We start from the raw sequence: 27,654 nt of genomic DNA, 5'->3' as shown, positions 1-27,654 counted from the left end.
AGGCTCGCGTCATGGACAACTTGGAGAAGCAGCTGATATGTCCCATATGCTTGGAAATGTTTACAAAGCCTGTGGTCATCCTACCCTGCCAGCATAACCTGTGCAGAAAATGTGCCAATGATGTTTTTCAGGTAAGCAAACAAATAAAATCAACTTATTTTTGCTTTAAATCAGACTAAAAGACAGCTATGAAACATTGTTATTTATGTTTGCCATTTGAATATTAATATTTTAAAGTTCTTTCCTAAAAAATTTAAGATATTAGCAAATGAACAAGCTGGTGTTTTAATGACAAATTAACTGCCAGATTAGAAACACTTAAATATTTATATGCTTTGTTGGAACATTATTAATGTAATAAATGAAAGGTACAAGTTCTTTAAAGTTGTTCCAAAGTATTATTTGTTTGCATTTACTCTTCTCAAAATGTATGAACGAATTAGCAGTTTTACACAGCATGGATTCCACATTGGTATTGCTTTCCTGTGAATCTCTTAGATTAACATTTCATAACTGTTTATCGAAGAGATCTATTTATCCATCACAGTCCTGTTAAGACACTAAAAATAAATTCTGAATTGCTTTTGCTTTCAGGCTGCAAACCCATATCTCCCAACCAGAAGTGGTTCGCTGACGTCTGGAGGCCGTTTCCGATGCCCGTCCTGCAGACACGAGGTGGTTTTGGACAGGCATGGTGTGTACGGCCTGCAGAGAAACCTGCTGGTTGAGAATATTATTGATATGTTCAAGCAGGAGTCAAGCAGGTGAGCCCAAGCAGATTCAGGACCTGTCGTCATGCAACAACCACAAATCTGAGTGTATTTTGTTGTGATTTTATGGTAGATTTACACAAGTTTGCACTCAGTGGCGCAAAAAGTGGGTATGCACTGTATGCAACGCATATGGGCGCTGCACTAGAGGGGGCGCAAAAAAACGATGAGAGGAATCTTTTTTCTCGTCAGCATTTTATGTACTTAACAGCTGTTTGTGTATGAAATGAAATGATCAATAACAGAGGAATAGCAATGATTAGGCGCCCCTCCCCTTCTGCCAGCCGCTCTCTCCTCCCATACAGGTAGCTTGGTTCTCCCTTAGAGAACGAGCCGAGGCGCGTTTTCTTTCTTTTAAATTTGAATTGTAGTGCACTCGACAACAGGGAGCTAAAGATGGGGCGGCAGAAAAAAACAACAACTCCGGGGCATAAAACAAAAAACGGAAGAGGGGGAAGGATAAATATGTTGGAGAGACGAAGAAAAGCTTTTCAAAGTGGTTGAAAGACAGTAGGTAAGTTTTGTCAGTGTATCAACAAGAAAGTTGTAAATATTCAACTAGCTTAAGCTAGCCTGAAATGGCTGTTGTTGTCTCCGCCCCGTATTGAACCAATACGGGACGCAATTTATTCTGTATTGCTATAAATGTCTGATAGACACACCTATATCACCACGAGGCGGGTACGGTCGGGTACTGCGTACCCCTAAAAGATTTAGCGGGGGTACGCAGTACCTGCAAAAGAGAGGAGCGGCTGACTGCTGTAAAGAATCAACGAGTTCACTGTGCAGCCGTGAGTGATTAGTTTTTCAAGAACAATTTAAAACACTACTTAATCAGTTAATAAATAGCTTATTTTCTTCCCATTTCATATTGTTTCTGAACTGTTCGTGCTTTGTTAGATCAGCGGTGCAATACGTGAATCGCGGAAGGTTTTGAGTCGATCTCGGTATTAGGTGACAAACTGAACGCTGCCAGGACGCTGAAACCAGCACGTCCTCCTCTGACTCCTTATCACAAAGTTCGTAACTTTATTAAAGAACAACAACAAAAAAATCAGCAAAACGTGTTCAAATTAATGACCCAACAAAAATAATGATCATTATTGTTTCAACAAAGTGTTGCGCAATTCTGTGCGTTTCGGTTCCATTATCAAAATAACTAGCAGAGCAGGAGTTTAAAATTACCTAATTGACCACCGCTGTGCTCATGAAAGCGCTTATTAATAATCGCAAAATAAATATCAAGCCTGAAAAGCTAATATCTTAACGGATTGAACGTTATGTTTTTAACGTAATCTCTGGTGGGTTTGCGGAGGGCAGGCGGTTGCCACGGCAACGGGTGTGCTTAAACGACAAAGAGAGAGAGTAAAACAGCGAGTGGTTTTGAGTTGATCACCTGTTTGGGTTACGTTTAATTAAGTATTCAACAAACAAATGGCTTCTACCGCGATATTTCTGTGAAATTAAATAAATATTTAGAAAAAAAAATAGTTTAGTGCTCTCTGGCATCTCACTTTGAGCTCAGAGTCTGAGAGGCTTTTCCTCTACCCTATCACATCCACTCCTGTGCACTGATCAGCATCCAGCTACATCGATTACCTTGTTGACATTGCATGCGTTAACCGGGAAAAAAAAAAAAAGTGGCTGACGGCTCGTCAATAATCTGCCAAGGTGTGTAATAGTGACATTACCAAAGCAACGTCACATGTCACATCATTATGCAGTGAAATGACAGAAAGGTGTTGCTGTTTTCCTCACACCTCAACAGCAGCAGCAGGCCAACACAGGAGAGGAAGGAAGAAACGCCCATGTGCGACGTTCACGAGGACGAAAAGATCAACATTTACTGTGTAACCCACGGCGTGCCCACGTGTTCGATGTGTAAGGTGTTCGGAGCCCACAAGGACTGCGAGGTGGCCCCCCTCGGCACTGTCTACGAGACAAAGAGGGTGAGAGCTTAGAGGTTTGAGATAATGGTCTTCCTCCATCACAGTAATTATTATGAGTACAGTTGAAACGAGAAATGTACATACACGCTATGAAGTTACGTAAAATATTTAGATATGTATTCCTTTCTTCAAATTCTGAAGATTACGTCGCCTCAATATTTTCTACTTGGGTGAAAGTAATACAGAACTCTGTGAACCACATTGCTCTGGTCACACCTGGTTGCTCCAAAACTTTAACTTTGTTGTTCTAGGTTACTTTCTAACTAATTCGGAGCAATATTTAGGGTCACCCTCCATTTTGAGTACTCATTTGCTCACAAGTTTGACTGAGACAAAGACGGATCTTCAATATTTCCAAAGAATTACCTTACCTCGTGTTATTTATTTTATGAAGTCTCTCTTTCAGTAAAACACTCTTTAAACATGACGTCGCCGCCGGCGTGCTTCTAATTTGGGATGGTGTTGTTAGGCTTGTGACCTTCCCCCCTTTTTCTTCAAAAGTAACATTAGTCATTAGAGCCAAATTTCAGTTTTATGATTATAGGACCAAATGACGAGTCTCCAAACATGTTCTTCCAGAGAGCATTTTGAAATCTTAATCAGATTTTTTCATGCTTCTTCTTTGCCAAGCGGCCCTTTCAGCCAGTGTCGGGACAGGACACAGTTTTCTCTGGATGATGTCTGTCTCACCAACTTCAGGCAGCAACTCGCTCTTGTTCTGGAGTGGATGCAGACATTGTGCACAAAACCCACGTTCATCCCTGAGATACAGACTGTCACTCCTTACCTGAAACCTATTATTGTTGGACAATTCTATGATTGCACATAGTTGTTGGAACTGATAGATGAGGAACCTTCCAGGAGTTTGGATTTTATCAATGATGAACCAGGCTTCTGAAGGTTCATAGTCTAGGTGTTCTTTTGACACCTAAACTGGTTTCTTTTGACTTTTTCGTGATGTTATATACAGGGTAGGAGAGTCACAGGTGTGCCTCCACTTAACAACTTCGGCTTTAGGAAATTATTTAAAGGCATATTAACCCCATTTTGTGTAAAAGAGTCATTTTATGCTGCGTTTATCAGCATCTGTTTTCAAGTGTCCCTGATTTCAGTCGACAATCCCTCCCGTCTTGTCTTTGTGTCCAGTCCGAGCTGAGTGACGGGATAGCCATGATGGTTGGGAACAACGACAGGATCCAAGGCATCATTAGTCAGCTCGATGAAGCCTGCCGTGTCATAGAGGTCAGTGTTGAGCGACTGCAGCGTCCAGCTGCTCACAGTGGGCTTCAACCTGTGCATGCACTAACCCACCTGTAGAGACTTACAAACTGGTGTAATGTGCCCTTGTCACTGGCACTCTTTTCGCTTTTTTCAGCATGCTTCTGTGGGCTTTACACAAAAGGAGAGAGAGGAAAATTGGTATTTTCGGTGCCTCTGTGTTCTGTTCCCTCCCTCCCTCCCTCCATTCATTCTTTTTCCTTTTTCCCCACCCCTTACCTCAAACACCTGATTTCTGGTCTGCTCCTGTAGCATGGACAACAAAACAAGCAGGGTCATAGATGGGGAGGAGGACAGGCAGCTTTCCTTTGGTTTATGAGTGACAGTCAGATTTAGCTCAGAGAAAGCTGGATTGGTTCCAGTTTCCCATGTGTCATCTTTCGCGTTCAGATAGCGCGTAAGAAAGGAGGTTTACCGTCTTTTCAGCGCCTTACAAAACTAATCGCACTGCTGAAACCCTTCCACAGCCTTCATTATGTTTTACTGGGATTTTATGTAATAAACCATAGTAAACTTCTGGTTAAGCTAATAAAACTCTGAAATGCATGATGTGCATTTGTATTCAGCCCATTTCACTCTAATATGATGAAGTCAAAGCCAGTAGAGCCTATTACTTTCAGGTTGTTGGCAACTATGAATCAATACAAAGAGTGGTAGTCTTCCATTCATAAACTTGTCAGCTTAAATTTCGCCGTTCTCGTCTGCAACATGTTGATGTGCCCCTTGGCAAGGCTCTTTACCTCAAATTGCCTTTTACTCTGCAGATTTGGCTGTATTAAAAAAAAAGTGCTTTGAGGGGTTAGTCTGAGTTCAAAAGCACAGTCTGAATTCATTCCACCTACCATTCAGAAACACACATGATGAGGACAAAAGAGTCCACCTGTTAATAATTTGTTATTTGTACAAATACACATGTTCCTTAAAGGCTTTAGATATGTGTTAGAGAATGTTAGTGAACGTGTCACTGAGTAATGTTCAGTCCATCATCCAAAAATAGAAAGAGTGTTACACAACGACAAACTTACCAAGACATGGAGAAATTCAAACTTGTGTCATTAAATACATTAAATACATGTTATTAGGAATACATGTAAAATAAAATATAAAATAAGGCATACAATTATGTATTTTGAACACATTTAATGAGCCAAATGTGTTCATAAAGTTAAAAGTTCTGCAGTTTGTGCAAAAATAACAGAGTTTGTTTGTGTCAGTGGCATCGCTAAGCTATCACATTTGTTTTTAAATTGATGTTTAAAATAAAAACATGAAACTAAATTTAGCCAAGAAACTCACTCCGCTGTTAACATCCAAATTACTGCGAAAAAGAAACTAATAAGCTCTTAAAAGGTCCAAACTAACATGACTCAATCTACAGGAAGCAACATTTTAGTCTCTAGACGTGTAAAAAAAAAAATGAAAATAAATAAATAAAACATTAATGTTGGACAAACTATAACAAGGTTGAAAGAGAATAAATACTTTTACAAGGTAATGTAAATAAAAAAAAACACTAAATAATATTTAAAATAAACCTAGCTGCAAGCGTCTTTGATTTTCAATATTTAAAGCTGTTTTCTCCCACAAATTACATTTGCATACACTCACTCGGCTAACCTGAATTATTAATGTGGATTGAATTTCCCATCTTTCCCGCACATGTTCCAATATCTCTTTTTTTTGCCCCCCTCATCTTCCTCTCCTAACCCCAGGAGAACAGTCGGAGGCAGAAGACGAAAGTGTGCGAGAAGTTTGACCACCTTTACTCCGTGCTGGAGGAGAAGAAGAGGCAGATGAGTCAGAAAGTGACGGCCGAGCAGGAAGAGAAGATGAACTACATCCAGGGCCTCACAAAGAAGTACGGAGACCATCTTGAGGAGAGCTGCAAGGTCGTGGAGAGGGGGATTCAGACCATGGAGGAGACAGAAATGGCTCTTTTCCTTCAGGTCAGGACAATAAGTTGACTTTAACCTTTCCAGTTTAAAATAAACTGCCTTTATCATCTAACAATGTGAATTTTTGTTTCTTCCAGAATGTAAGGGATCTCCTTAAAAAGTGAGTACTTGCTTACCTCCACATTGTAATACTACTGCAAGGCCAACAACTTCGTTTCGTTACGTTTCGTTTTGTGTGCTCCTGTGGTTTTCAAACTTTTTCATTGATTTCCTCGTGAATGATTCATCACATCCACATCTGCTCTTGCACCCAAAACGCAGCTTAATTCACACCTTCTCTCTGATGTGAAAAATAATTCTGCGAAATGTTGCAAATCACTATCCAGAGCTGAGGCGTCCTGAAATAATCCGCGGGAAGGCGCCGGAAATCACAAATGTATAAATACACTTCGAGACGTGTTACTTTGAACGCTTGACGCTGGAGTCTAGTCAATGGGTGTGCTGTTTTAAATAACTGCCCTCAGAATCGAAGACGCTTCCAGCACAGCGCACTTGGACAAAGTTGAGCGCGGCTACGAGAAAATGGATCACTACAAAGTCGACTTCAGAAGAGAACGCAAGGCTCTCGGCAGCCTCGACTTCATCCGAGGTGAAGGGATGTAGATTATTTACGAGGTGCGCCTGTTTTTTTTTTTCTCTACTTACCTGCGATTTGTCTGAACGCTGCTCGCTTTGTTTACGCAGACGATGACGACGAGAATGAAGAAGAAGGAGACGGAGAGGCGGGAGAAGGTGCGCGGACTGTTTCTGGAGGGGCTGCGGTTTCAGCCCCCCCTGCACAGCCCAGTGCCCCCCAGCAAATAAACCCCTCCCTGAGCCCAACCAGGAGCTCTCCTTCCACCTAACTGGTACAAAACATGCATCTTAACGAGCAGCTGGAGAGCTGCTGCTGCTGCTGCTGCTCAATGTTGATTTCTGATCAGTTGTGATCGGGCGAATAAATGCAAGAGAAATTCTAGATCTGTAAGAAAGGAAACGTCTGAACCATCAGGAAAATTAGTCTTATTTCTTTGCATCATATTTATATGTTTTAATTCCTCTGTTCTGCTCGTTTTTGATAGGCGTCGTGTTGCTATTGGCTACGTCCAGAAATGAGATACATTTTTAAAGCCGCTGACCTTTAACAACTCAATGTTAAAGTACGTAATTAGACTCAAGAGGAAAATTGGTTTTCTCTCCTTTTTGCTCCTTCCGTGTTGTTTTTATGGCAGATATAACTTTATATGGGCAGCAGAAAAGTGAAGAAAAATATCAGTGACATCTCAGTGTTTTACTGCCCATTTATTCATTTTTTTGTCACATAGCACATGGATGTTTTAATATATTTAATGTAATTTTGCCATTTTGTTATACATATATATATTGTGAGATTAAAATGTATTCAACACTTTACTGCTGACACTGTACTTTCATAAATCACATCCAAACACATTTGCACTCTTTACACACAGAGTGATATATTTCAAGCAATTTGTGTCAATTTTCATAATTTTAGCTTTCAGCAAAAATAAAAAATACAAATAAAAAAATCTTTCTTAAGACCAAAAGAGAAAATTATTACATATATATAATTGATCATTGTTGTTGTGGTTTGCTGAAGAATGAGGCTGTTCAGAGTCTTGCTTCCAAAGAAATTAACGGGAAACTGAGTGGAAGGAAAAAGTGAGGAAGGAAAAAGTTGCATAAGCAACAAGAATAACTGCAGTTTTAACTGTGAAGAAAAGCCTCAGATATACCCATGATATGAGCTGCAGCTGTTACAATTTATTTGTTAGGTCCCCCCAGAAAGAAATCAGGGTCCAAGAGTTTTGCGGAAGAGTAAAGCGTCACAAAATCTAAATTGCTTGAGGTTCAGTGTGGCGTTTCCACAATTAGGGATGATTTGGTGTGCTGATGGTATTTGTTTGTGTTTTTGAGTTCATGTTTTCCTCTGCTGATAAGCTATATGTAGATGCTGATTTAATTTTCCAGCAGGATTTGGAACCTGCAGGTACCAGCGGGCTCAGCTGACCTTCACCCAAATTCACGCTAATGCAGACACCACCAGATATTGATGGTTTATAATGTGCAGCACACAGGTTTACTTTCAGCAGGCCAACATTTATGTATTAAAAATCCTTCATTTGTTCCAATTTCGAAACGAAACTTTGGGTTTTAAGCCTCGATAAACAATTTAGAAAAAATAAACACTTTTTTACATTTTGCTTTTCATAATAAGTGAAACCTTTTGAATTGCAATATTAAAAATAACTTTTTCACGATGTTCTGATTTACTGAGCTACACCTGCATTTCTTATTTGATTGTTTTTGTCTGTCGCTGCGTAAGCTTGTTCAGCTGGAGTTTCTGTCTGAATTCTCTCGTTTCCCACCTTGTGCTCACGTCTCAAGACCGCAAAGGCTCTTTGTGGTCTCACCTTGACATGGCTTCACTTCCGAGAGAGTCCATCACTGAGTCCCATCTAATCACTGCACAGCATCAGTCAGTCAGTGAGTTGGATGCTTTTCAAATGGGCCCAGTGCAGCACTACGGGCTCTTAGTGGACACGTTAGCTGTAAGGGATGAGTCACTCAGTGCACAGATCTTGTTCAGTGTGTCTTTAAGGTCAGAGATCAACACAGAGGCTCACATATTGTGCTTAGCATTCATCAGTGGTACATATCTGAGCTAAGGTTGCTTCTTGATGGTGTAATGAGAAGTGCCTCTTGAGGTTGCAGAGGGAATTACTCTACTGTTTCCACCTGCAGGAGCTCCCGCATCCGAAAATTGTTGCCTTTTGTTTGTGTTTTTGCTTTTACTATTTAATCCGTATAATTTAGATTTATCGTTCAAGCTACACGTGTCTTAAAGTCTTGAAAATAGATTTGACTCCCACATTTGGTTGGAGCTTCGGTTTACTCCTGCAAGGATATCGACAGAGAAGTGTAAGCTTTGCATTTGTTTATTTTTTTTTATTTATTTAAAAAATATAAATATAAGACGTGTCGTTGCACAACAGAAAAAAAAAATGTCTGGTTGCACATAAGTTTATTAACAAACATAAATATCATAAATACAGCGGTTCATGATCTAAAACAAAATACAAATTTATGTTTGAACGAAAAGAAAAGTGCGTATTCTGAAACTCTACAAATTCGACACCAACATCAAAATGGCAAGGTATAACCGGACCGGTCCAGCCCGTTTACGCTCCATCGTTTTTAGGTTAAAGCTATAAATTATCGAGTGATAAAGCAGCACTATATTGCACACAGCATGTTTTTGTGCTAATAAATGCAGAACAAAAAATAAAAATAAAAGATAAACAGAGGGAACTGAGATCTTTGGCGGGCTGGAGAGATGGTTTCATTTCCCAAACAGCTCCATCATCCTTCTGTTGTTCTGCGCCTGCTGGGCCAGCTGTTCCGCCTTGGACATCTCCATCATCTCCCGCAGCAGGTGGAAGGTCAGGTCCAGGGATATCGGTGGGTCTTCGGACCTCCTCCCCCTCTCCATCGACTCGTCCCCGCGGTCGGCGAAGCCACCTATGAGCGCTCTGATGTTGCCAACTTTCCCCTGCAAGAGGCGCCGCGTCAGCTGGAGCTGCTGCGCTCTGTTGAAGATGGATGGGGATCCGCCGGGATAGTACAAGGATGGGAAAGAGTTAGAGTCCCCGTTTCCCAGCCGGATGAAGTACTCCTCTCCGAGGCGCTCCAGAATGGGACCAGACTGCTGCTGCTGCTGCTGCTGCTCCTGCTGCTGCCGCCGCTGCTGCTGTTCGGAGTTTTGGCTTTGGAGAGCGGGGATGCGCAGGGGACCGCCTGGGCTCTCAATAGCCCGACATTCGTAGCGCGGTAAGAAGGCAACGAGCAGAATAACGGTGGTGCCGAATAAATTGAGCTTCATGTCAGGATTTCAGCTGGAAATCTGGGAAGAGGGGGAAGGTGAAAAAAAACGCACTTAGGATTCATGTTTGCTGCGTAAAGAGACAATTACGCACGGAAAACACACCTGAAAACAGCCATTGGTGTTCCAATTAATGTACCTATCATTTCTGAATAAATTCTATCTAAATAATAATCATACCTTCTCATGTTAGAGTAAATAAAAATGATCAACTATTTTTTTTTTATCTGTGCGTAACCTCGAATGATTAGTTAAGATTTTCTACTGAGATGTTAAAAATTCAAAAAGAACCAAACAAAATCAGCAGTAATGAGTTGATAGGCATCTATCTTTGTTTTAAATGAGAAAACATACCAAGTTAAGTATTAAGCAGAAAAGAAAGAAAAAAAAACTGAAGAATTTCCTTACCTTCAGTACAGGTAGTCCAGGAGTCTACAGCCGCGTAGATTGCCAGGTACAGTTGGCGAGGTGCCGCCCTCCTTCACTTCTCCGAAGAGACAAGTATATAGTTACTTAAAGGCAGAAGAGATGCTGAATGGACTTATATATAGCCGCCGTCACTACAAGCGCGTTGCTGCGAGCCCCAGATTGATTCTGCGCGTCCTCGCAGGGGTTGAACGTGAATGGACGCCTCTGACAAAGTGCTTTAGTTCGGATGGGATGAGTCATACGTGAGCATGCGCGCGCGCACACGAGCGCCTACCTCCCCCCTCTGCGCCTGAAGAGCAGGCCTAAATAGGTGCCACACCTACAGGCATTTTTCACTGGAAAGGGATAGTTGGAAATTCTAAGAGCGCTTTGCTTAGAAGTTAATGGAAATGTTGGATCAATAGAAGCTCTAAATTGTGTGTGTGTGTGTGTTTTTAATAACCATCTAATTAAATCAACGTTTAGTTAGCTGGTTGCTGCTTTTTATTTTTGCATGGATAGAAATATTCTGAAAACGAACACCTGCTATATAACAGGTGCATTCAAATTGAGTTATTTCTGCGTGTTGCACTAAAATAATGACTCTAAAGCAGTTCCTCAATTGACCTGAGCTGCAATTAATGAATGTGCATTTGCAAACACCTCAGGCTCACAGAGAGACATTGGCTCCAGTGATTCATTGCTGCTGCACATATGTACGTCACCGCCTCTCCACCTTACTGACTCGGCCACTTTGTTTTAGAGGGGGGAGGGCCCTGCCACCAAAACTCGCTTTCAAGACGTGAAGCTTTGTCTTGAATGTTAAATAATTTCAATCTGGAGTGTTGCTGTTTCATCCTTCTTCTTCTTCTTCTTCTTCTTCTTCTTCTTCTTCTTCTTCTTCTTCTTCTTCTCGATTGTGTTGTAATACCTACTGCTGATTCGACCCGGTTGCTAATGGTGAAGCGTGAGGCTGCGAAAGAGTTGGAAAAAGTTGGCACTTTTAATCCTTTTAGTAAGTCACCTTAACAGTGTCATCTAACTTTTCCCATTATTCGTAAAGAAAAACCCAGACATTTTGATCAGGAAAATTATGTTCCAGACATATATGCAGGGGTTAAAGTGATTCAATGGATTCTGTGCTTTCAAGGAGGAGCAGCCAATCTGTGACAAAATTGTGGAGGAAATATGATTTTTTTTTTTCTTTGTACGTGTTGCACAAGACCAGATTTTTATGTGACAGATCAACACAAAGTACTGCATAATTTTGCAAATCAGGCCTTTGTGAAAGAGTGTCAGTAAGAGTTAGGAGACCCATTTACAGTTTACTGATAATTCATTGAACATGTGGTACGTGGTACAGAACGACCTGCTTGGCTCCACGCTGACAATGCAAATCACCTGCAACTCTCCAACCTTACAGCTAAACATGGTGGTGGCAGCATTATGCTGTGGAGAAGGTTAGAGTTGATGGGAAGCTTAAATAGGCTTAATACAGGGCAATGACGGAGGCTTCAGATTAAAGTTTGTTCATTGATTTGAATGGCCTAGTCAAAGTGAGTACAGGGTGTGGGCGTCTTTTTGGAGCTTCATGAACCACCGTTGCTGGGAACTGATAGCAGCTAATCAGTACCTGCATTAGCTGCTATCACAGCTAATGCAGGTACTGATTGTACAGAAATCATTCTGCGCAATCCGCCGTTTTCTTGTTGCTCTGTTTCGTTGGCGCCGTTCCAGAATTAGAAATATCACATCATTAAACCTGCGTTGAATCTGCTGCTTTTGACCTTCAAAATGGGTTTGCAATTGTAATAAGTTTCCCTTCCTGGGTTTGTGATCGTTTCTGTCCAATAGGAGCAATGGTTGTCACGTGCGTGGCTTTGTTTACAGATTACAGTCTGCTTGCAAAAAAAAAAAAAAGCCCAATGTGAAAGGATAAAGTGCACTTTCAGTCCAGACCAAAAAGGTGGACCAAAATAAGGCCTGGTCCACTTTGAACAAGACTTTAAAACAGATTTTTACTGATGTTGTTTCATCCAATCTGACTGAGCGTGAGCTGCTTTAAAAGGAGGAATGTGCGTAAATGTTAGTCTCCAGTTGTGCAACGCTGGTAAAAGACATGCAAATATGAGATTTGATTGCACAAAATATTTACTTGCAGGGGTTGAATTCATATTGGTTCTATGTTTTTCAAACTTTTTCCAAATCACACCCCACAAGCAGGTACTAATGAAACTAATAATAATCTCCTGGCTGGTTTACTGGGACGTTAACTCCTTCTGATATCCTACAAGTTTCCTGATCGTGAATAATGTTTCTCTTCATGAAGTGACACATTTGGGATTGTTTAGAAATTGGCTTTCCGTGCTGCAGAGATTGACGGAGAGCAAAACTTTGCTCGTCTAATGTCGCTCCTGCTGTTTTTCCTTGTTAGACTTGTTTACTCAGACCTCTGTGCTTCGGTCTGGCAAATAGACAAAACTCTTGCTTTTATGTAAAGCTGTTTTTCATACAGTTTCCTCACTTTGTCAATCTACGTGCTCAAGGGGTTGTTGTCAAGTCCCATCAGGAGAAAAAACACATGTTCCCTGACACAAATAAAACACCGGCAGAGGAGGGAGGGGCTGCTTGTGGACATCTCATGTCACCTCATTTTCAAATCACTGTCCATGGACCGATCGCTGCGACAAAAATCCTCTCCTGTGACACCCTGTGCCGGAAAGTCAGGATTAAATTTTTATCCCTTTGTTTCCTCAGTTAGAGGGAGTCTCTTAGATGATTGTGTTACAAAAAAATGCATGGGTGAATTCTGGGAGGAATCATGGGAAATAGGGATGTTGTTTTTTTTAGCTTAATTTATTCCTAACCCAATCAAGTTACTTGTTTGGGTTTAATCAAATTTACAAAGGAAAATCTCCAAATTCAGTTTCCCAAAGCGACTGATTTATTAATCGGTCATTTGCCTTTCTGTGTCTGATTTAATGCAAGAACAAGTGCTTTTCACTTTGAAAGCATTCCCGCCTGAATTCAGTCGTGTTTCACTGAATATTTCCAACGCTGCGCTCGACATTTTCTAACATAACTTTAATTAACCAGTCGCTCTTCGTGCTGAAGTGCGTGTGGCGCCTGTGACAGCAGCGTTGATGCTTGACACCACCTGACCTGAGGCCTTTAGCTCAGGTGTCCCTCTGGTTTATAGGCCAGTCATATAAGTTTTAGCAAAACACTTGACCTTTTTTTTTTACACACAAAAACACACATGAAGCATTTTCCAGAAATAAAATTTACTGTTATAAACCTGGTTATAAACCAAACCCCTAAACTGTCACATACAAACAGCTTTAGACTAATTTAATTCATTTTAAACTACGATGATTAAGTGAAGAATGAACTAATCACTGGCGATTAAAAATTGAACCAGTCTCATAATCTGTCAATAATAAGACTTTAATTGATTAATATAAGTCTAAGGAAAATTAACAATTTACTAAAAATTAAATGAAACAAAATCCCACACCACGCTAGTCTACATCTACTCGTTCCTAATTGACCAAATTAAAAAAAATAGATTAATATAGAAGGTCAAACAAAGCAAAGCGAGCTTGGGACACACTGCGCGAACAGTAAAAAGTTAGTGCCTACCTAACTTGTGGTGCACTAACTTGTAAGTGGTTATTTTCTAGGAACCACTTGCATTCCTGATTTATGGTTCTTATGGTTCTTCCTCCTCAGTCAGTCTTTGTTCAGCTCCAAAGACTGCTCAGCTCACTTCTAAACCAGGAAACCTGCTGGAAAACAGCAAATGTGTTTTTTTCTTTACACACTAGAAGCTTTAAGGGAATACAAAAAAAAAAAAAAACACTTTAAAGGAACCTCATCCCAAAATTAGATTAAGGTTAAATATGATAATAATTAGCAAAAAGATGCTAGTAGATGCTTTATTAATTCAATTCTTAATCTCAATATCGACTGAGTGTTTGTCTGTGTTGAATAAACTTTGTGATACTTCTAAATAAATTCTAATGCAGACAAATATCTCGATTCTTCTTTCAGTAATGATAATAATAATATCACAAAAAGTCGTCCGTAAGACTGATTTTGACGGTTTATTAAACTGATGGATTTTTTTTAACATAATATATTGTTACAGAGCTTAATAGTGCAAAGAGGATTTCAAACTAAATAGTTTTGCAGCAGCGCATTTTGTTTTGCTCCTCTTGTAAATTTGCACACAGCTCAGCAGTTTGTGCACATCCCTTATCAGAACCAGAACTGTCTATGGCGAGTCAATATTACTGCAGGCTACCCAGCCTCTATCATGTAGGTCAGGTGTCTGAGGTTTCCTTGACATTTTGTCAAGAATACCAATTGCCTATCCTGTCGCACAAAGGTTGTAAAAATAAAATAACTCGTTTCCACTTAAAACCAGCAGTTTATAGTCTAATTATAAGTTTTGAATTATTTCACATTAACACCCAGAGGAGGCATTGATGATTTAATGTAAGGAGTGCAAGAATTGTTTCATTTTAGAATCTAAATGAAAGTTTAAAAAGTAAACATCTATTTTCAGTTTAAATAAAAGGGATTTAAAAAAAAGAGGGAGAAATTGCAAGCGAGTACACTCATTCTCATTTTTCAGAGACGTTTTTAAAATAAAAACCAAACAAAGCCAAGATGCCTTTTGTCTATACCATTTTTGCTACATGTGTTTTGGAGTTTTCCATCTTCCGGCTCCCAAAAAGACAACAATCTTTTTTTTGTTTAAAGCCTTAAACTGGTGGTTTTTATTTTATAAAGGTTGCAGTGATTTTAAGACCATATGTGTCGGTTTTATAAAAGGTTACTGACAAAGGATTAAGTGTTGTAGTCTTTCGGGACCAGTTTTATTGTGTACAACACGAGGATGGTGTCTGTGGTAAATGCGGTCGCTTTAACAAGGGAACATGTTGCACAGGGAAACAGTGTATCCTCGTCTTGTGGAGATAATTTCCTCCACAAGAGCTATACAGGTATTGGATGCAGGTACATCTAAAAAGTGTACTTCAGAGTTAAAGTAATAGGTTTCAAGTCTTCTGTTTCGATCATTTTGCCTGGCAGCCGATGAAAAACCCTAATTCAGTCTTTAGAAACAATATGCAAGATGAATGATAGATTCTTTACATAGAAATGTGATGGTAAAGCCTTTAAAATCATGTGGAAGACTCAAGACAGACAAACAAAGTCATTGTTTGTTATGAGAGCTGTTTATGTTAAAGGAATGTTGAGTGGATGGAAAAACTCTGAAAAAGGCGAAAAATTCACAGCTTTAGGAGAATTTCTCAGCAAAGCGCATTTAGAAATTCCTTGTATGAAGCCGCTTCTGAACACCATCAGAAACATCTGAGGAGCAAACAGACGGGACTGTTTGTCAGTGGTCCAAAATTCTCTTTTTAGATGAACATGAATTTACCGTTTCAGTTGAAAATCGAGATCCTAGAGTCTGCAGGAAGCGAGGAGAGACACAGAATCCCCACAGCTAACGTGTGACGTTTCCACAGTTAATGGAGCCCTGAGTTTTCAGCCAAAGTTTCGAGCGCCTCATGCTTTCCTCTGCTAACGACTTTAATGACAACCTGAAAACCTGATTTTAATTTTCCATCAGGAGCCAGCATCGCCCGCACTGATAAAAGCACCAACCCGTATTAATAACCGTGGGACACCCAGTTTGTTACCAAGCATCGTCAAGAGGACGTGCAGAAACATCGGACTCAATGATGCACACGACGTCCTGAAACAAGCCAGGCGTCACTTCCTCTCTCAAAGATGGGTCGAGTTTCACAATGAAGTTTTTTTTTCTTGTTCTGTACTGCTGTAGTGCAGCCTAACAATGTCAAATCAGATTTGCATGATCACAGTTTTGTGTGCTGGATCTTTAATGAACTCCATTTTGCTCTAATAAAGGGAGAGAATGTGAAAATTTTGCTCACCGTGTGCAAAAGTCCTTTTCCTCTGCTAGATCCTTTTAAACTGGATTCTTATGAACCAAAAATTACCACATGTTCCATGCATGATTTCATTAGAAATATATCATAACTTCTAGGAAATATATTAGTGAGATGTCTTATGTTCTTTTGTATTTAAACTGGTTTAGTGTGTGTGTGGGGTGGGCTGGGGGAATCAGTCTACATAGAAATATAGGCCAAAGCCATTCTACCAAAAACTGTAACCTAGTTTTCTTCTTTATAAAAACCATAACTGTATAATTCTGGATGCCTAAATAGCCTTCATGGTTCCCCCTCTTTATATCATTATCCTTATTCATAGTGGATAATTCAATCAAATGTATCCAGCCGTACAGAGAGAAAAAGAGGAAGAAAGGAAAAACTTTTGTCCTCCTTTCAAAATTAAAGAGAAAACATATTTATCGACGGGGACAGGACCATGTGGTTCAAAATGACAGAAAATTACCAGAGAACAAGAAATCTTTTCAAACAACTTTGTTCTAAACTTAGCTTTCTCCGAGCATCGGTGACCTTAAAGACGTTGGCTTCCCTTCAACACGCTGATCCTCGTTCACGTAACAGACGTGTGAAGGCTGTAATGACTGAGTGGGTTTTCTCCTGTCTTTGTGAATGTTTGTCACACTGATCTGACTTACAGCAATCTGCAGCCCGCTCAGAAGGAGAAGTTATGTAAGGACAAACAAGATCAACAGACAAGACGCGGCCGTGTCTGCATTTAGTACTTTTCTTTAGTTAAATTTAAGTTTCCACGGCAATGGGGGCATTTTTAAGATTCATTTATTCTTGGGAAATAGAGGCTTTATGTAACTCTACCAAGTGTGAGAGGGAAATCTGAACATAACGTTGCAGTAGTGGTTTAACACTTTTAAGTTACATTAGCATGAGGATGTAGCTAACGATATAAACCCATAACCCGGGTCAGCATTAGCACCGCATCTCAGCTACTGTCTCAGTTTGTATCGTATGATTAGCAGTCATCTTCAAAGACCAGCATCCATTATTGTATAACATTATTATAAATAAAAATAACAGACTCTGTTTTGTTTTATATCAAAGTGTGTGTTAGCATTACAGCACAGGTAGCTTAGCGGGAAGCTAGAAAAGTCACAAATTATTGCCACCACGACACTTTATTAATTTATCAATTGTTAATGGCTTGTGACTGGTTTTAGCCGCATGCACATCATTTGGCAAATAATTATTATAGTCGTTGTATTCAGTAGTCTTTCACGATGACATATGGCTTTGATATCAATCATTTTTAGCTGCCATTCTAAATATTTTTTATAGAAGCATTGTGTGTTTAAAGAGGAAGTTAAGCACTATGAAATCTGAGAAAAACGTTCTTTTCCCTGCCAGTGTGGATTCATTCACCTTTTACTAAACCATATATTCTTTCTGATTTTTCACAGTTAGCTTTCTGGTTTAGATGGAATCAGACGTTGAGAAGCACACCTTATCTCCCAAAACATTGACTAGTTTGGTCAAAACATTAAAAAAACGAGAACAACCAAGTCAGAGTAATCTTTATAGCCTTAGGAACTGACTGAAAGTTTACACGCTTCTCATTCAATGCATGAGCATGAGCAGAAGGGTTCGCTTCCTCGTTTTTATGCTGTGTTCACCAAACATTAAGACTGCCAAGACGACCCCGGTGGGCATTTGCCTCATCGCCTTTTAAATGAATGCATGTCCATCGCAGTGTAGCTCAAGATGCAGCCCAGTGAAGATGCAGTGGCCTCTGCAATAACTGCGATGGATTAGATGCACTCTGGTTTTTGTATTTTTACAATAGCATAATGAGGATGAAACTACGGAGTGGCGGACTAGGTTGAAAGTCATTTTTTTGAGAGCTGAAGTGCAGATAATACACTCTTTATTTTGCCGTTTATGACATTAGAGGGTAATTGGGATGGCGCCTGTCCAACGAAGAGACGCTGTACATAACTAACCTCCTCGTCTGTGCATGTTTCAATCATGGGTAAAGCGAATGACTCACACTTTGCCAGCTTTTTTTTTTTTTTTTTTGTGGGCTGTTTATCTGGTTGAGATCAGATGATGGGTGAGAGTCTTCTACTGTAAGCTGAGAAGTATATTTCTCTTCTATAATTGCTTGTGTAGGTGTCATTCTTCCTGCTTTGGTTTGTCTCTGATCCTACATAAGGTGCTAGCAGGCACTGATTGCACAACAGCAGTGGGCCAAAATCAAAGATGAGAAGATTGCACTTGACAAGCAGCAGTCTGAGGCAGATCCCCCACTTTCTTTTACAGAAACCACGCAAAGCACCATCAAAACTCTGAAATACTCTAAAGGAATTATTGCCAGGAAACACGATTTACGGCGAAATCAAAATGTGCTTTAAATAATCTTGTGCAACAAATATGTTTTTTTTATGTAAACGTACTCAGGTGCTGAGAGCATTAACTGCGTCAGAGCGTCATCGTTGGAGCGCACCTTGTTCTTTGTGATTAATTCAATTGAGTGGCTGTAATTTAAAAGCTCTGAGGGCTCAGCGTCAATCTACCGAACCAGCTGAATGAAACTAATGTAATGAATCAATCATCGAAGATACACACATTAATCTAAGGGTTGTCTCTGTCAGAAACCGTTAAGCGACAGGTTAAGCCCTGCAGGGGGTCGGTGGTGTGTGGATGCAGCGAGGGGCTGTGTGATTCGAGGCGGAAAAGACGCAGAAAGACATCAAGCCGGTGCAGGAAGTTCGTCAGGGGAAGGGATTGGCTGACTGAGGAGTGACATCGTTTATTGGGATGAGCAGATGCAGCTACCACATAAAGGTGATGTGCCAGGAGCTCCAGTGTCCTTCACTTCCCCCACCTTCGTCAAGCAGCGATGAAAGGTCGTCCAAACATTTAGCAGTACAGCACATCCGATGTGTTTGTAGCACCAGTAATGTAGACAGAAGGCACAACCTGATGTCGTCAGGAGGCAGAAACAAGCAAAACGAGACCAATTTAAAGGAAACGGGCATTTTAAGCAAATATTTATAAACATTCTTAATAGCAGATGTTTGAGATTTTGGCATCATCAGGGATCAAATTAGTCATCTGCCTTTTGGGGAACACATTTCCACTTTTACACAATTCCCAGTGCGGTACCGTTAAACATTTTTCCAATGTGGAAAATAAGTTTATATGTTACAAAAGGCATAAATCTGCTGAAAGTCTTTTTTTTTTCTACCCATGAACCCATTTGCAGTTCACTAAGAACAATCTGCTCCCCTCTATTTCCAGCCTTTATACACTTTTGTTTATTGTTCACTCCACAAGTCTGGTCTTTATAGAAGAGGGCTTTTAGGAGAGGAAAGGCATTACTGAATGAAAGCCCAGAAGTCCCGTTAATAGTTTTCTTCAAGAATAGCATAGCAAAGACGGAGGAAGAAGGCGTTCATGTAAGGTGAGAGGTGAACTGAACTTTTTGACCTAGAGGCAAAAATGTAATGTGTGGCCAAAAAAACCAACAACTATAACATTCTCCTCTGTTCAGTGAAACATGGTGGTGGCATCATCATGCTGGAAGATGCTGGAAGAAAAAGAAAGGTTCACAGACACATGCTGCAAAGAGACATGGTTGAAAGCATCAATCTCTGGTTGTGTAACAGGTATTATTAGAGATGTACAACAAGTTCTTGCAGCTGTAGTTAGTTCTTGACTCAGGAAATGAAATGTTTAAAACTTTGGAGGAGATCAGGGCCGTTTCTCAATATGCGTTCTTGTCTGTACTTGTGTTCTCGCGTCTTCGACAGCGGCCCAAGTACTGTTCCAATCATAGACATCATATGTACACATCCAGGCAAGAGCGCTCAAAGTACCCGGATGTGTTCTTGCTCCGCCCATTTTATCAAGGACGCGTCAACGAATCCTTCTGCGGACTTGAGGCAGCAAGATATCCCACAATGCAATGCGCCACCAGCAGCGGTAAATAAAGAAGGTCAGTACAGAAATGTATTGCATTTTTACCACCATTAATTGCCACGAAAACTCATTTAAATTTATTTTTAGGCGAGAAAGTAGACCTTATAGCTTCATCTATCCACTCAGTTCATCCAGAATATTCATACTTTAATATTTGCTCAGGAGTTTTTCGGAGTAGCATAGCTCCGCTAACAGACCCCGGAAGAGCTGCCAGTTTAACGGGCGGTTGGAACGTGTTTTCCCCGCTAACCGCAGCCTGATTTCGTTTTCCGCTGCTTGTTATCTGTTCGTAGCGGCTGAAAGTGAGATATAAAGTGAGCTGCAAGTAGCAGAATAGGAGATATATTTTTTTCTTAGCTTATTTTTTATATTTATTTAGTTAATATTGGTATTTTATAAATTGTGTTGACAGACTTTCAAAACCAATTACTTTCATTCGCTAATTAACTTTTTTTGGGCATTTAAATTCGTAGTAAGAAAAATATTTTAATACAATGTCCCTTCATGATCAAAGAACTTTAATTTGTAAATTTAAAAAAACAACATTTCCCTAGGATTATCATTTCATGTATGAGAGTGAACTCTTATTTTTCACTGTTTTATGCAGGCAGCTCTTCAGGTGAGCAGACTGCAGTTCCAGGTTTACTTCCAGCTTCCCAAAAACTCCTGGAGATTCTCTTCATCCCCGTGTCCTGCCAATGTCCTCTTCACTGTTACCTCATCTTCTTAGAAAAAAACTATTAAATTATGGTAATATTTGCTTTTGACAGTCTCAGTGTGAATTTCCTGGAGTTATTGACTAATTATCTGCTTGTTTTTGTTTATTTTTTTGTTATTCTAATAAAGACATTCCTACAAAAATTATGTTTCTCTTTCTAAGCTGGTATCTTACTAGAGTATGATAACAAAGGAAACATAAGTTTGTTAATAAGTGTTTAGTAGTTATTATAAAATAACCATCCAGTTGTGCGACAGGAACTCTGGTCAGATGCAGGTTGGTAAAACATTAAATATTAAATAATTGTTTTACCTTTCCCTGTTTATGAATCCCCTGCAAACCTGGGGAATAAGGAAGAAATCAGTGAACTGCATGACAGGCTGGCCATCATCTATTATGATTTGTCATTTGAGGTAAATATTTTATAAGCAAATAATCTGGTGAAGGTGGCAAACAAGACTCAAGCTTTACTGGTAACAGAAGTCTGAAAAAGTAAGTTGAGGTGATAAATTGTTTTCTATTAAGCTTTTTTCAATCAGTAACAAAAAACTTAATCCTGTTAATTTGAAGGTGTTTCTACTTAGAAATTACTTTTCATTAATTATGTATATTTGTTAATATTTGTCCCAATTATAAAATTGTCCAGTCCCAATTTATTGTTAAATTGTTCAGTTTAACGTTTATTGAAATTTACGGAAGTTGAGTCGCGTCATCAAGAACGCCCTGTTCCAATTGGCGAACTAGCATACTGCGTCCTTGTGAACTCGGTAAGAACGGACTTTCAACTGTTCTTGCGGGTACGTACTTGCCAAGAACTCAAGAACGTACTTGCGTTCTTGAGTATTGAGAAACGGCCCCTGTGCCCACTCCGTCACTTCTTCTCTGCTTCAGCTGCGTTTGCAGACGCGGTGACGTCATGCTGATGACGCGCCGATGTTTTTCTGCATACATTAGCTCCTCTGCAGCCCTTTGCTCCACAGGCTGCATCTTTCTGCTAAGTCGGTCTATTTTTACAATCTACTCACCCCACTTTTGGCTCTTCTTGGTCGAGTTTTGCGCTTTTGAATCACATGCCGAATAAGTTAAGTAACCACCAATCGCTTCGTTTAACAGTTTCACTTAGCTTGCAAACACTGACCTCTGTGTGCGACATAAGCTGCTTAGCGCATCCTGCCTCAACATCTAAATCTGCTTTTTGTTGTAAGGTCCAAAATCTACAACATTCCTAATCTTTGAAAATGCCTCTCCGGTTTCTCTGCAGTAAGTTTACTTTTAATATTTTCTAAAAAAAAAAAAAAAGATAAAATAAATTCCTCTCACCAGTACATCTTTAAGTGTCTTAACTTTAATTCAGGATATTTTCTATTAATACTGATGTAAATCTGCAAAGTAAAATAAGTTTTGTTGCCACTTTTTCCATTTTAATGGCAATTTTTGCACTCTTGACAGGCAGAGACATCGTTTGCCTTATTAGTTCTTTTGAAAATAAAAATGGAAATAATATATGTCAGATGCGCTAAAGGTTGCCTTTGTTGTCTCGCCCCTCTGACACAACAATTTACATTACCTTTCATGAGTCCCTGCAATTAAAATTACAGTGCTGCTTTGAAAAAACTCACAAAGTGCTCGACTATGGGAGATTTTATTTTCTCATACTAGATCCTCTGGGGGAAAAAAACAACAAAACATTAAATTAATATTGGACCATTATATTAGAGTACCTGCTAATTATTGTTCCAACTTACTAATGCTCGGTTAATTATATTTTAAAACTTCTTACATATATACATATGTGTTTTTAGAAAATTATTGTTTTAATTGCTACTTAAATTGGTCAAGATGCAGCAAGCAAATATTCAGTGATCAACAGTGGAAGTTTTTATTTAAAAAAACAACAACTTATAATTTGATTACTGAGCTGCTCCCTGACCAGCATTTTGTAATTAGATTGTTTTTTCCCCCTCTCAGTCCCTCCTGATGTGTTTGGCTCACTGGGCCGAACACATCACTCCCACACAGGCGACGGTCCACTCAGATGGGCTTCCCCAAGCTCCTTGACCCCTTTCAGCATCACAGAGCATGAATTTCATTACCTGCACTTATGTAAATGTCAATTAGTTGAGAGAATTAGAAACTGGCAACACACCGATCTTTTATCCCTCAACAAGCTGGAAGTCATCATCCCCTCTGTGATTTTCAAGTTTTTGCAAACCGCACAAGAGTCTCAAGGAAAGAAACCTCTTTAATTTAATTCTCGCTGAAAAGTGCGTCCCAGCAAGGCATTACATGTTAGCTGCGTTTTTTTCTTTCTTTCATTAAACATACAATGCCTTTGGAAAAAAGTATATTGCTGGATCCTTCTCACATTTTATCATTCACACCCACAACGCTCACTAAATTTTACTGGGATTTTATGTAGCATACCAACACAAAGTGGTTCAAAATTGCAGTGTAGGAAAAAAAATAGACATATGGTTTTAAACTAAAAAAAAAACCCTGAAAATTATGGTGTGGATATGTGTTCAGCCTATTTTCTTTACTCTAATATCCTTAGCTTCCAATCAGTTTGCCTTCATTTGACTAATCTGATTAATAAACAGTGCATTTGTATGTAATTTAATCTCAACATAAACATATAATTGAGTTATTTTGCAAATATAAATTGGTATAAATTTCACACTGCAGATGTGAAAACATATCCTCAAAGACTTTTCCCTACAAATACATTTTCTTTTATTTATTTATTTTTTGTTTGTTTGTTTGTTTGTTTTTAGATACTGACTTTGGTGGGTTGGATAAAAAATTTTATTTAGAAAATTGTGTCAAAATCATGTATCAATTTTCTTTTACTTTTGCTGTGCTGCTTAGTGTTGGTCTTTCACCCAAAATACAGAAAAAAGAGAATAAAAGACTGCAAATTATACTACAACTAAATATTTAATTCCCAACATGAGTTGCACAAAAGTTAGTTTTCTAGGATTTAAAGCTGTAGGAATAGATAAAACATAACAACATTCCAACACAAACAATTTTATCTGTTACACGAAACATTTAAAGGATACATCTAAAGTAAATTCAGCACTGAACGGCAGCATGAAATCCCCTGATGGGAAATTGAAAACCGTCTTTTCATTTTATGAGTCAAACCGTTTCTGTCCTGTTCCTTCTGCATTGAAAATAATAACCAAATAGCTTCTTAGAGCATATTGTAAGAGCCAGCCATCCATAATGAAATTGGTGTGAATTTTGTATCAGTAAATGCACCACTGGTGCAGAACAATTTGTTCACATATGCTGCCATCCAGATCGTTATTTACGCATAACACGTTAGCATTGCTAAAGAATCCCAGGGTGAAAATATCTCGTCCCATGAAACAGAAATATTCAAACCCTCCCTATACGCTACCCGGGATACTTTTTAGATCAATATTTTTCCTCCTTCTTGTACAAAGATCTCTTTCTCTGCGAGGGCTCCTTCAAAAACACAAACAAATCAATACAGCACAAGCAGGAAGCCCTCGCATCGACATGCTGCGGCTGGTTAAGCAGTCCGGGTTTAAAGATTATCCCAAAACGAGTGCTGCTCATGTTTCCTTTGACGCCATTTACCAGTTCCAGTCAGTCATTGTCTTTTTCAGCCCACTTTTTAAAGGAACCATAGACACAGTCGGTGTTTATGTCAATGTTTTGCAGACGCATTCACAACCCCTGGAACTGGGTCACATCTTTGCCACGTTACAACCACAAACCTCGAAGTGCTTTATTGGGATTCTAAGCGATTTTGGTGCATGATTGTGAAGTGGAGGGAACCGGAGACACGGTTTTCAAAATGAGTACAAATCTGAAAAGTGTGGCATGCTTTTGCATTTCCTCCTGAAGGGTCAACGTTGCTTAGAGTAAAAGGACAAAAAGGAGTGTCTTTACTTTCTTTTGGTTTCTTTGCTACCAAAAACAAAAAACAAAACAAAAAAATAGACTATTTGCTTGATTATATATATTTAATTTTAATAAATCTTTTGACTTGACAATTTGGCCCAAGCTCCAAAATGTTTGGACACTAAATTGCTCTACTTGATCTCTATGCAAATGTTTTGAGGCTCCTTTCCTTCTGGAAGATGAACTGAAGTCCTCTGCAGCCTCTAGCAGGTTTCCATCCAAGACTGGAGAAAAGCATTCCCCACAGCATCATGCTGCCACCACCACGTTTCTCTGATATGCAGTGACGGATTCCCCCGCCCCCCCTCACCCCCCTTCACAAATGGTGTCTTGATTGTTGGCCAAAAAGCTGAATTGGTGGTTTTATCTGTCCAGATCTTGCAACAAAAAAAGGCCAGATTTTTCTGTTTCTTATGTCATCCCAAAATTTTTTTATCTCCTAAAATCCAAATGGAATTACGTCAAAGTTTGCAGTCACATAGTAAACATTTTTCAAGTGATATGAATACTTTTTGCAAGGCGGTCTGCCTGACTGAGCTTTGCAGCACAACAAACAACCGCGGGGCGGACAGTGTTCACTTTAACCTGGTTAGGCAATGATTTCCAAACAACGCAGAGCGAGCAGGAGCCCAACCAACCACAAGTAGCGACTGTAGCCTGAGGTGTTTCACACAACCGTATCAGGAAGCTGCTTTGTTGCGCTCCTTCTCCCTGGCTGCGAGAAAACGTAAAGAATCATGAAACGATCCGCTGCAAGTTTGAAATCATGTGAAACTGACTCGTCTTGTTGTACTTTTGAAGCAGCCGTGGGTTTTCGCTCCACATAACTCTCTGCCGAGAGAGAAAATGAAACAGAGGTGTAAATTACACTCCCCCCAGATCTGCGCTCAGTGGAGAGATTCCCCCCAAAAATAACTCGGAGAATTAACACGACCGTTTTGACTTTTGCTTTATTTGTTGAAACGCTTATTTAAAGTAAACCTCGGAGGAACCACCGACTGGATTGTCGGTGCGATCAAAGTCGAGCTTTGTGACTTTTCCTCACTCCTTCCTGGTGAATCCGAAATGGGAGCAAAACAGCAGGAGAGCCACCTTCTGAAACGTCTCGTCTTACCTGGCAGACGTGCCGCAGAATGAGACCCAATAAAACGGAGAGCGCTTTCTTAAAAAAAAAAACGACTCGAGCCTTTTTGAGATGCTGTATCAGTTTGAAATTGTGTTATCCGCTGGAAGAAGTGCTGCCTTTGAAGGGTGAGGGTGTTGGAAATCTGCTTTGCACGGCGAGATCCAAAGCTCCAAAAGAAAGGTCTGTTGACGGCCACTGCTTGGAGGGCCAAGTTTGAGCTTCTTAACGCCTGGTTTAGAGATGCTTCCTGAAAGACCTCGCTCCTAAACATCGGATCTTTGAGCGTGAAAAGGTCACAACCCGCATTTCTCTTGAGAATGACTGACAGAGAGGCGCAGGATCCGCTTAGTGATTTCACAGAAGTCAGCATATTCGAGGCACACGACCACTTATCTTTAATGGGGTTTTTTTTCCTAATGCCCGCTAGGGAACAGCGAGGAGATGAGATCTGCACATCAAAGCAGCCACTCTCAGACCCGAGGGCCTGCGGCTCAGATGAATGTGACCCATATTATTTATGTCTTAGGAGCGTCCCCTATGAGATCAAGACGCCGTTCGGCCTCTGTCAAGCTACAAGTGAGGGACAGGTGGGAGCAACGCTGCTTGCAATATACAAGCTGCTGCGGGGAGTCGAGGCAGCGGGGCGAGCTGTGCGTGAGCAACATTTAATCAGAAACATTTTAAGGAGAACAAAGCAAATAGTCTGTCAAAGATCTCTTTGAGGGACGCATGAAGAAGGGTTCACATCGTCCTCATTGCGGACTCCCCCCTTGCGTCGGATCATCCGGGGACGCTTAGCATGCCGGGGCGACACCAGCGAGCTGCGAGAAATGTGTGACAGTGGCCCTGAGGGTGAGTGGAGCAAGGTGACTTCTGCCCTTTAGCTAATGAGCAGCTTTCGTCTGCCTCGTTCAGCTCCCGTTGACTGATCTGTGAGTTGTTCTGCTGAATGGCAGGGGAACAAAGTTACTTCCCCACCTCCCCCTTTCTCATGGATCTCTTCACAATCTATTCAGGGTGCGTGGAGTGCTCTACATCAGATGGAACACGGCGCTTCAGTGAATGAAAGCCAAACAGTGCGAAAGCACTTCCTGCTGGAGACGTAGAAAGACGGCAAGTGTAATAGTGTGTAATCAACTAAGCTATTTTCTCATCTGAGTGATGGGAAATAATATATACACACACAGTACTTTGCACCACCTTTTACTGCAATCAGCTGCAAGTCTTCTGGGATCTGTCTCTTCTAGCTCGGCTCATCTGCAGACTGCATTTTTTTTCTTCTTCTTTGCAGAGTAGCTCAAGCTTTGTCAGTTTGGTTGGGGATCATCTGTGAATTTCCATCCATCCATTTTCTTTACAGCCTTGTCCCTTAGTGGGGTCGGGAGGGGTGCTGGTGCCTATCTCCAGCTAACGTTCCGGGCAAGGGGTACACCCTGGAGAGGTCGCCAGTCTGTCGCAGGGCAACACAGAGACAAACAACCACGCACTCACACCTAGGGGCAATTTGGAGAGGCCAATTAACCTGACATGTTTTTGGACTGTGGGAGGAAACCAGAGTACCCAGAGAAAACCCACAGGGAGAACATGCAAACTCCATGCAGAAAGACTGGGGCCGGGAATCAAACCCAGAACCTCTTGCTGCAAGGCAACAGCTCTACCAACTGCGCCACTGTGCAGCCCCATCTGTAAATTTATT

General features: G+C 40.3%; 2 protein-coding genes and 1 long non-coding RNA gene across 4 annotated transcripts; 1 reads left to right on the top strand and 2 right to left on the bottom strand.

Moving 5' to 3' along the window:
- Positions 1-11: 11 nt before the first annotated feature.
- trim55b (tripartite motif containing 55b) lies at positions 12-7,260 on the top strand. 2 transcript variants are annotated; one of them, XM_007554497.2, is made up of 8 exons: positions 12-131; positions 595-764; positions 2,539-2,719; positions 3,866-3,961; positions 5,710-5,943; positions 6,030-6,052; positions 6,417-6,541; positions 6,637-7,260. In XM_007554497.2, the coding sequence occupies exons 1-8, from the start codon at positions 12-14 to the stop codon at positions 6,795-6,797; spliced, it is 1,110 nt and encodes a 369-aa protein (XP_007554559.1). In that variant the 3' UTR covers positions 6,798-7,260. The 2 variants fall into 2 exon arrangements, with proteins under 2 accessions (XP_007554559.1, XP_016528203.1); XM_016672717.1 differs by having other exon boundaries at positions 6,417-6,567; positions 6,637-6,722.
- Positions 7,257-23,950, bottom strand: LOC107836514 (uncharacterized). Its single transcript, XR_001662429.1, has 3 exons — positions 23,941-23,950; positions 14,274-14,286; positions 7,257-7,358 (listed from the first exon to the last, which is right to left on the bottom strand). It is a non-coding gene; the product is annotated as an uncharacterized LOC107836514 (long non-coding RNA).
- crhb (corticotropin releasing hormone b) lies at positions 8,961-10,458 on the bottom strand. The gene is made up of 2 exons (XM_007554496.2): positions 10,244-10,458; positions 8,961-9,856 (listed from the first exon to the last, which is right to left on the bottom strand). The coding sequence occupies exon 2, from the start codon at positions 9,833-9,835 to the stop codon at positions 9,296-9,298; it is 540 nt and encodes a 179-aa protein (XP_007554558.1). The 5' UTR covers positions 9,836-9,856; positions 10,244-10,458; the 3' UTR covers positions 8,961-9,295.
- Positions 23,951-27,654: the final 3,704 nt, after the last annotated feature.

The sequence above is a fragment of the Poecilia formosa genome, unplaced genomic scaffold, assembly GCF_000485575.1.
Source record: "Poecilia formosa unplaced genomic scaffold, Poecilia_formosa-5.1.2 Scaffold64, whole genome shotgun sequence".
Lineage (NCBI taxonomy): Eukaryota > Metazoa > Chordata > Actinopteri > Cyprinodontiformes > Poeciliidae > Poecilia > Poecilia formosa.
The sequence above is the reverse complement of the archived record's forward strand: the minus strand, read 5'-3'. Positions and strand labels throughout refer to the sequence as shown.

Coding starts and splice junctions, on each gene's coding strand:
- trim55b (XM_007554497.2), top strand. CDS start 12: ATGGACAACTTGGAGAAGCAGCTGATATGTCCCATATGCTTGGAAATG. Junction 5,944..6,029: donor AAATGGCTCTTTTCCTTCAG/GTCAGGACAATA, acceptor TGTTTCTTCCAG/AATGTAAGGGATCTCCTTAA. Junction 6,053..6,416: donor GTAAGGGATCTCCTTAAAAA/GTGAGTACTTGC, acceptor AACTGCCCTCAG/AATCGAAGACGCTTCCAGCA.
- crhb (XM_007554496.2), bottom strand. CDS start 9,835: ATGAAGCTCAATTTATTCGGCACCACCGTTATTCTGCTCGTTGCCTTC.